The 10,000-nt window shown below is 47.3% G+C and overlaps 2 protein-coding genes across 3 annotated transcripts in view; both read left to right on the top strand.

The window, feature by feature from the left end:
- The window catches only part of LOC125292226 (TBC1 domain family member 8), a 44,866-nt gene extending 39,738 nt beyond the window's left edge, over positions 1–5,128 (top strand). The window contains exons 18-19 of the mRNA XM_048239436.1: positions 3,481–3,583; positions 3,685–5,128. Coding sequence (XP_048095393.1) covers positions 3,481–3,583; positions 3,685–3,827 — 246 coding nt within the window. The 3' untranslated portion in view covers positions 3,828–5,128. The remainder of the gene's footprint in view (positions 1–3,480; positions 3,584–3,684) is intronic.
- Positions 5,129–7,186: 2,058 nt separating this feature from the next.
- Positions 7,187–10,000, top strand: part of cnot11 (CCR4-NOT transcription complex, subunit 11) — a 10,675-nt gene continuing 7,861 nt past the window's right edge. The window contains exons 1-5 of one of the 2 annotated variants that reach the window (XM_048240159.1): positions 7,187–7,395; positions 7,612–7,912; positions 8,448–8,612; positions 9,150–9,302; positions 9,669–9,877. In XM_048240159.1, coding sequence (XP_048096116.1) covers positions 7,369–7,395; positions 7,612–7,912; positions 8,448–8,612; positions 9,150–9,302; positions 9,669–9,877 — 855 coding nt within the window. In that variant the 5' untranslated portion in view covers positions 7,187–7,368. The other variant, XM_048240160.1, reaches the window with a different exon arrangement.

The raw sequence follows: 10,000 nt of genomic DNA on the forward strand, positions 1-10,000 counted from the left end.
TACACACACACCACACACACCACACACACACACACACACACACACACACCACATACACACACACTGCCTCCCATGAACCAGGTACACACACACACACACACACACACACACACACACACACACACACACACACACACACACACTGCCTCCCATGAACCAGGTACACACACACACACACACACCACATATACACACACACACCATACACACACTGCCTCCCATGAACCAGGTGCACACACACACACACACACTATATATATACTATTACACACTGCTCTATGAACTAGGTACACACACACACATACACCATATATACATACCTATATAATGTATTACATTAATATTAATATTAATAATTTTATTATTAATATTATTACCTGCCTCCTATGAACTAGGTACACACACACACACACACACACACACACACATGACACACACACACACACACTGCCTCCCATGAACCAGGTACACACACACACACACACACACACACACCATATACACACACACACCACATACACACACTGCCTCCCATGAACCAGGTGCACACACACACACACACACACCACATATACACCACACACTGCCTCCCATGAACCAGGTACACACACACACGCACACACCACATACACACACACCATATATACACACACACACACTGCTTCCTAAGAACTAGGTACATACACACACGCATACACCATATATATACACTATATATATACACACACACACATCGCTTCCATGGACCAGGTACACACACACGCATACACACACACACATATACCATATACACACATACACTACATACATACACACACACTGCCTCCCATGAACCAGTACACACACACACACACACACACACACCACATATACACACACCACATACACACACACACACACTGCCTCCCATGAACCAGGTACACACACACACACACACACACTGCCTCCCATGAACCAGGTACACACACACACACACCACATATACACACACACACACACACACACACACACACCATATATTATATATTATTACTGCTTCCTATGAACTAGGAGGTTAATAATAATTTATTACACACACTATATACACATACTGCTCTCCTATGAACTAGGTATACACACACACACACACACAGAATATACACACACACATACCATATATATATACACACACACTATACACACACACACACTGCCTCCCATGAACCAGGTACACACACACACACACACACTGCCTCCCATGAACCAGTACACACACACACACCACATATACACACACACACACACACACACACCACACACCACATATACACACACTGCCTCCCATGAACCAGGTACACACACACACACGCCACATATACACACACTGCCTCCCATGAACCAGGTACACACACACACACACACCACATATACACACACACACCACATACACACACACACACTGCCTCCCATGAACCAGGTACACACACACACACACACACCACATATATACACACACACACACACACACATACACACACTGCCTCCCATGAACCAGGTACACACACACACGCACACCACATATACACACACACACCACATACACACACTGCCTCCCATGAACCAGGTACACACACACACACATATACACACACACACGCACACCACATATACACACACACACACCACATACACACACTGCCTCCCATGAACCAGGTGCACACACACACACACACACCACATATACACCACACACTGCCTCCCATGAACCAGGTACACACACACACGCACACACCACATATATACACACACACACACACTGCCTCCCATGAACCAGGTACACACACACACACACACACCAACATATATACACACACACACCATACACACACACACACACACACACTGCCTCCCATGAACCAGGTACACACACACACACACACACACACACACACACACACACACACACACACACCATATACACACACACACACTGCCTCCCATGAACCAGGTACACACACACACACACACACACTGCCTCCCATGAACCAGGTACACACACACACACCATATACACACACACACACACACACACACATACCACACTATATATACACACTGCTCTCCTATGAACTAGGTACACACACGCACACACATACCATATACACACACTGTTTCCTATGAACTAGTACATACATATACACACACTATAATAATACACACACATACCATATACATATATACATACTAAGCCTCCCATGAACCAGGTACACACACACACACACACACACACACACACACACACACACTGCCTCCCATGAACCAGGTACACACACACACACACCACATATACACACACACACCACACACACCACATACACACACATACACCACATACACACACCACACACACCACATATACACACACACACCACATACACACACACACACACACTGCCTCCCATGAACCAGGTACACACACACACACACCACATATACACACATCGCTCTCTCTATGAACCAGGGTACGCATACACACGCATACCATATATACACATACTATATACATACTGTTTATGAACTAGGTACGCATACACGCATACCATATATATACACACATACTATATACACACATACACACACGTATACCATATATATACACACACACACTATAATACACACTGCCTCCCATGAACTAGGTATATACACACACACATTAATACACATAATACACTGCCTCCATAACTGTACACACACACACACACACACCACATATACACACACGCATACCACATATACACACACACACCACATACACACACTGCCTCCCATGAACCAGGTACACACACACACACGCACACCACATATACACACACACACACCATACACACACTGCCTCCCATGAACCAGGTACGCACGCACACACACACACACACACACACACACACTGCCTCCCACGAACCAGGTACACACACACACACACACACACACCACACATACACACACACACCACATACACACACACACACACTGCCTCCCATGAACCAGGTACGCACACACACACACACACACACACACACACCACATACACACACTGCCTCCCATGAACCAGGTACGCACGCACACACACACACACACACACACACACTGCCTCCCACGAACCAGGTACACACACGACACACACACACACACCACACATACACACACACACCACATACACACACACACACACATCAGTTTCCCAGAACCAGGCACTCTACACACACACACATTGGCTGGTCAACACCGCTTCCCACGAACCAGGTACACACACATACACACACACGCACGCACGCACACACACATACATACACGCCACACACACAAACCTCCTCACTTGCGCTAGGCAGTGTTGTGCAGAGGGAGTTGCCCGTTCGTAAGACGCTGGTCCAACATACACACACACACACACACACACACACACACACCCTCCCTCACCGCTGCTTGTGTTGTGTGTGTGTGTAGAGGGAGTTTATCCAGTTCTGTAAGACGCTGTCCAACATGTTCCACGGTGACGCGGAGGAGAGCGAAAGCCTGTACATCGCCATGGTGACCTCAGCCTGCTGCTGTAGACCGGGAGGCGGGCAGCTGCGGGGCGGGGATGGGGTCGTGGAGGGCGGAGCTGAGACGACGGCCAAGCAGCAGCTGATTGACGGTGAGCCTGGCGAGATCCCATGCCGCTCCTGACCGAGGCGCCGCTGGTGGCCTTCTTCGAGCGGCCGGCCGACCTGAGGGCTCGCATCGCCGCGGCAACGCAGCGGCAGTACCAGCAGCGCGCCGCCATGTTGGAGCTCGAGCACGGCAGCGAGTGAGACCCCGACGGAACCTGAACCCACCGGAACCGGAACACGGGCCTGCACCCACACCCACACCTGCCTTGGACCAGGGGAGCAGGACTCCCTCTCACTCAAAGACTACATCTCCCAGAAGCCTTCAGTCCGCACGTCCTGTAGGCAGGACCACCTAAGAGACTACATCTCCCAGAAGCCTTCAGGCCACATGTCCTGTAGGCAGGACCACCTAAGAGACTACATCTCCCAGAAGCCTTCGGTCCGCATGTCCTGTAGGCAGGACCACCTAAGAGACTACATCTCCCAGAGGGCGTCACTTCAGGGACTACTAAGACATATGAAGACCACATATCCCATAGTCCATGAACTCTGCCATAAATCCAAATATTGGACTCCATCTCCCATAAGCCCTCCGAATCCTGAAACTGTGATCTGTGTGTGAGTGTGTGTTGTCGATTGTGTTCTATGTCTAGTTGAATTTATTCTCTGTGTGTGCATGTGCCAATCACACGACAGGAGAGGCCATGAATTGACGTCTTCCAATCAGACGCTTCAGAAATCATTTATGAAGAACCTTGATTTGCTGACCCAATCTTTCACCGGACCATCACTTGTCTTATGTCAGAATACACACACACATACACACACACACACACACACACACTCTCCTACATGACCTAACCTCCTCCCCACACAAAGTTATCTGTGTGTATGTGTGTGAAAATGTGTCTGTGATGATTTTTTTCCTCAACATTAATCAGACACACACATGACATTGCTGTATCACACGATTTTAAACAACACACACACACACACACACACACACACACACACACACACACACACACACACACACGTACTGTATATACACTTCAGAATTTTGAGAATGTGTTTTGCAAATGTGTGTGCGCGCGTGTGTGTGTGTGTAGAGCTCCTCTCTCTGGTGTTATGTCTGAGTGTCTCCATGCCATGTGGTTTTATAAGATGCTGCCTTTTACTCACTAATGTTTTTACACAAACCCAAAGTTGTGCTTTACCAAGGAAATGTTTTAAGTGTGTGTGTGTGTGAGTGCTTTAAGTTCTTTGACAGGTATGTTGTGTGTTGTGCCCCTTGTGGCCTGTAAGCTGACGTTCGCACCGCTTTGTGAAACGCTTCTAAACACACATTAAAACGTCCAAGCTTTGTGAAACGCTTCTAAACACACATTAAAACGTCCAAGCTTTGTGAAACGCTTCTAAACACACATTAAAACGTCCAAGCTTTGTGAAACGCTTCTAAACACACATTAAAACGTCCAAGCTTTGTGAAACGCTTCTAAACACACATTAAAACGTCCAACACACGCACAGACACAGAACCACACACACACACACACACACAGAGAAGGTGCCCCCCCCCCCCCACCTACTGATTGGCCTCTGATTGGGTCTGTCCCCGACATTCTCACCATCTCACCAACCAATCAGAGGTGGAGTACAGTTCCAGCGGAAAAAGCCTCAGTTCTCAACGGCTGAAGAAACAGCTTGACAAGGGCATATCTGCTAGCCTGGGTACCAGCCGAACATAGTCCCGCCCACAACATTTGAGGTCAGGAAGTTCGGTCTGGCATCGCTCCGTTGTGGAGCAAGTATGCTTGAACCAAAGCTGTTTGGACCAATCAAATCAGGCTTTACAGTGATGGACAGGTTAGCAACAGCGCCTCGTCTATCACGTCATCTGAGCACGCTTAGGTTGATTTTGTTTGCAACAAAAAACGTTGTGGCTAGAAGGAGACAGATGGCTTCCAAGACCCCATATGGAAAAATGCATTTTATTTCAATGAGGTTTTATCGCTGAAAACGATTATTGAAAACGGCAATTTGTTTTTCTAATTCCTTTTTTTCTAATTCCTTTTCATTTTCTAATTTTTCCTAATAGCCTACCCTGCTACGTATCTCTTATATTTCGCTAACAAATGGTGTAGGAGATAATGACGCACAATAACTTTTACAAAAGACCAGAAAACAATATTAAGGCATTTGTGGAGAAGAAGGATGGTTTGTGTGTTTGTGTTCTTCCTGCACCTCACGGTAAGCTATTTTGTTGCTCTGATTGGTTAGGTCTATCCAATTGAGTGCAGAGGCATTCCCCCCCTGTATCGGTTAAAACACGCCCCATAATTACGTCCCAATGGAGCAGTATCAGACTCATATTCTGACTAGAATTTGAGTATGACAACGTCAGGCTACATTTCTGCAGCTAAAAGAAAAGAATACTGCACATAACACTTGTAAGTAGACATAGGTAAAGCAGACATCTTTCTAAATGTTCTCCCAGAAGAGCATCCCTCCAACTGGTTTCCACACATTTCAATTTTAAATTCAGTTCAAGTCAAGTTCAAGTTTCTTTATTTGTTTCAAGTTTCTTTATTTGTCACATGCATAGTCATAGACCTACAACAGGGAGTGAAATGAACTCCTGACTCCACTCCAACTGTGCTATCACATGCTAGTAATAATAAGTTATAGAATAAAAGTTAAGTTTAAAACATGAATAAATAAGAAGCTAAAATAAAGATAAAAGTTATCCCCCAGACTACCCCTATCCTTAAATACAATAAAACCTTGTACTACTAAAAGTGCATCCAGGGCTTAAAGTGCAATTGTGCAGCTCATGAGGGAGGTGCATGCCATGGTTTGATTCAGGAGCCTAACCGCTTGTGGATAAAAACTCCTGAGTCTTTCTGTGTTGGACATAATGCTCCTGAATCGCTTGCCTGATTTCAGTAACTGAAATAGGCTGCTGCCGGGGTGGGAGGTGTCTTTTAAAATACTGATAGTCCTACTCCAACATCTCTTCTGATGGCCCTACTCCAACATCTCTTCTGATAGTTCTACTCCAACATCTCTTCTGATGGAGTTCATTCAGGGATGGAAGAGCCAGTTGCTTTTAAATATTTATTAATAATTTTGAATTAGTAACCTGGTTGCATGATTGATACGAATTATATGAATTTGAATTACCGATATGGTTTACATTTAGTTTTAATAACAATTACCCCTCATACGTGTGTGTGATGTATTGGATGCAGTCTACTGCTCTGGATGTTCTCATGTCGCCCTCTGCTGGGCGAATGTAAGAACTCTGATGGAAAGGCAGGCGAAAAGACCTATGGGTAAACTTAAGGATTCTTCCGTGTACTCATTGAGAAGTTTAAGTAATTCGAAATAAAAACATTTTTTATCTCGTCAGCTTACACTAAATCTCTATTTAATGTAAAACTATAAGTATATATGGTGAATGAAGAATGCATAGATAGAAACGTTTAGATTTTCAGTATGGAGGATCCGGGGAAGCAGTTGTTGTTATGCTATTAATACTACGCTACCCAGAAATCTGTTCTGCAGTAAAGATTTATGGGAAATGTTAGATTCGCATTCTGATGTGTTGATGGGGTAAGGCTTGTAGTCAACTGCCAATTTTGATTTGTATCTATGAATAATACATCATAAACACAGAACTTAAGCTTTGTACACGACCATACTCTCTTAACGACTGGCGAGCGGCTTCTGTGCCCTTCAAATGACTTCAACGAGAGCCGATGTTCAGGTAGGTTAGCTGGCTAGCAAGCGCGAGCTGACTTAGCTAGCTAGCTAGCGTAGCTAACTTCTCTTCACAGGTAGTGACTTTCCTCTCATCTCTGAAGTAGCGATATCTCGTACTGTAGATGAAGGGAGCCAAGCCCCCGAACACTGTTTATTTACAGAAGAGTAAAATAATAGTGAAATTGTTGTGACTGAAGGAGAAATGACTCTCGCACCCAAGGAACTGGCTAACCTTCTGGGCATCATATCCGAGGATGCCTGCAGCAACACCTTCGAGAGCCTGTCCACCGCCTTCCACCACTTCTTCGGCAAAGCCGAACATTTCCGAGTGGGCTCGGTTCTGGTGATGCTGCTTCAGCAACCGGACCTCCTGCCCAGCTCCCCGCAGCGGCTCACGGCGCTGTACCTGCTATGGGAGATGTACCGGACGGAACCACTGGCGGCCAATCCGTTCGCAGCGGTGTTCGCACACCTGTTAAACCCGTCATCGGCGGGAGAGGAGCAGGAGAAACCGCTGTCCGGTAAGCCAAACAACCTTCCCATCTCCAGATGTGATAAAGTTAGTGTCCATCTGTCTAGATGTGAACAACTCTGGCTGACCTCAGACAGTAGAAGCCCCATCATCCTCCACTTGGTCCAGTCTCTCACTAACCAGTGTGTTCTAACCAGCACACACCTTCAGTGCGGCCTAAACCGCTTAAATACTGCAATCCGTTGAAATAAGTGCGCAGGTCAGGGCTTTACTCTCTGAGGCCAGAGCTCTCCTCTGCACGGGTGAATGGTTGTGAAGATTAAGTTTGGTGTGTGTGTGTAAAGTAGAGTAGTGTGCAGTGTGCCAGAGAAGTGTGAGCAGGAGGGATGGAGTGCTGTATTGTCTGCTGTTCTCCTCATCTCTTTGTGCAGACACCAGTGAGTGTGGGGGGGTGGGTGTGTCAGTGGGAGGATGCATTACTGTCTTACCTTTAAGATGGACCTGTCTTTGCACACACTCTCCTGTTTTGGTATGAGTTGCGTGGTCCTGTTTGACCCCTGACCTTTGACCCCTGGGGAGTGCAGGCTTCCTGCCGCCCATCACGCTGCCGGAGAAGTACTTCCTGTCGCAGCTGATGCTGGCTCCGCCCAGAGAGCTGTTCAAGAAGACGCCGCGCCAGGTGTCCTGCATGGACGTAGGCTCCGCCCCCCAGCCCATCGACATCAGCGGCCTGCAGCTCGCCCTCGCAGGTGTGTGCGTGTGTGTGTGTGTGTTTGTGTCTGTGTGCGTGTGTGTCTGTCTGTCTGTGTGTGTGTGCCTGTGTGTATGTCTGTCTGTGTGCATGTGTTTGTGTGTGTATGTGTGTGTTTTGTGTAATTGGTTCATTCTCATCTCAAGTTGGTGTGTGGTGTGTGTTTTGGTGCATAATGCCAGGTGGGTGCTACACATGCCCCTCTGCAAACTACTGCAGCTGCCCAATGAGTACGCACACACACACGCATGTGTGTGTGCGCCTTGATAGATAGATAGATAGATAGATAGATAGATAGATAGATAGATACTTTATTGATCCCCAAGGGGAAATTCAAGAAAGATAATGATGTGATAATGCATGTTGGTGGTGTTGTTGTCGGTCATGTGTGATAAAAACATAAAACGTGTGTATGTGTGTGCTTCTGTGTGTGTGTGCGCTTGTGAGTGTGTGTGTGTGAGTGTGTGTGTGCGCTTGTGTGTGTGTGTGTGTGTGTGTGTGTGTGTGTGTGTGTGTGTGTGTGTGTGTGTTACAGAGCGCCAGTCGGAGCTTCCCACTCAGAGCAAAGCCAGTTTTCCCAGCATCCTCAGCGACCCAGACCCTGACTCGTCTAACTCGGGCTTCGACAGCTCAATAGCCAATCAGATCACAGAGTCGCTAGCCACAGGCCCACGCCCCCCGATGGAAAGTAAGTGCTGCAGGGGAGTGTGTGTGTGTGTGTGTGTGTGTGCGTGTGTGTGTGTGTGAGGTGGGGTAGAGAGTTGGCACAAATGAACATCCGATGAATTGTTGAATTATCACCCCCCCACCACCCTCTGTGTGTGTGAGTGTGTATTTCTCTGTGTCTGTGTGATGTGTATCTCTCTGTGTGTGTGTGTGTATCTCTGTGTGTGTGTGTGTGATGTGTATCTGTCTGTGTGTGTGTGTGTGTGATGTGTATCTGTCTGTGTGTGTGTGTGTGTGTGATGTGCATCTGTCTGTGTGTGTGATGTATATCTGTCTGTGTGTGTGTGTGTGATGTGTATCTGTGTGTGTGTGTGTGTGTGACCCGCAGGTCACTTCCGTCCGGAGCTGATCCGGCCGCCCCCCCCGCTGCACGTGTGTGAGGACGAGCTGGCGTGGCTGAGCCCGTGTGTGTGTGAGCCGGAGCACTGCGTGCAGTGGGACCGCTCCATGTGTGTGAAGAGCGCCACCGGCCTGGAGATCAAGCGCATCATGGCCAAGGCCTTCAAGAGCCCGCTGTCTGCAGCGCAGCAAACACAGGTACACACGCACGCACTTACACACACACACACACACACACACACATACGCATGAGATCAAGCGCGAGATCAAGCGCATCATGGCCAAGGCCTTCAAGAGCCCGATGTCTGCAGCACAGCAAAC

The sequence above is a fragment of the Alosa alosa genome, chromosome 3 (assembly GCF_017589495.1).
Source record: "Alosa alosa isolate M-15738 ecotype Scorff River chromosome 3, AALO_Geno_1.1, whole genome shotgun sequence".
In the NCBI taxonomy this organism is placed as follows: domain Eukaryota; kingdom Metazoa; phylum Chordata; class Actinopteri; order Clupeiformes; family Clupeidae; genus Alosa; species Alosa alosa.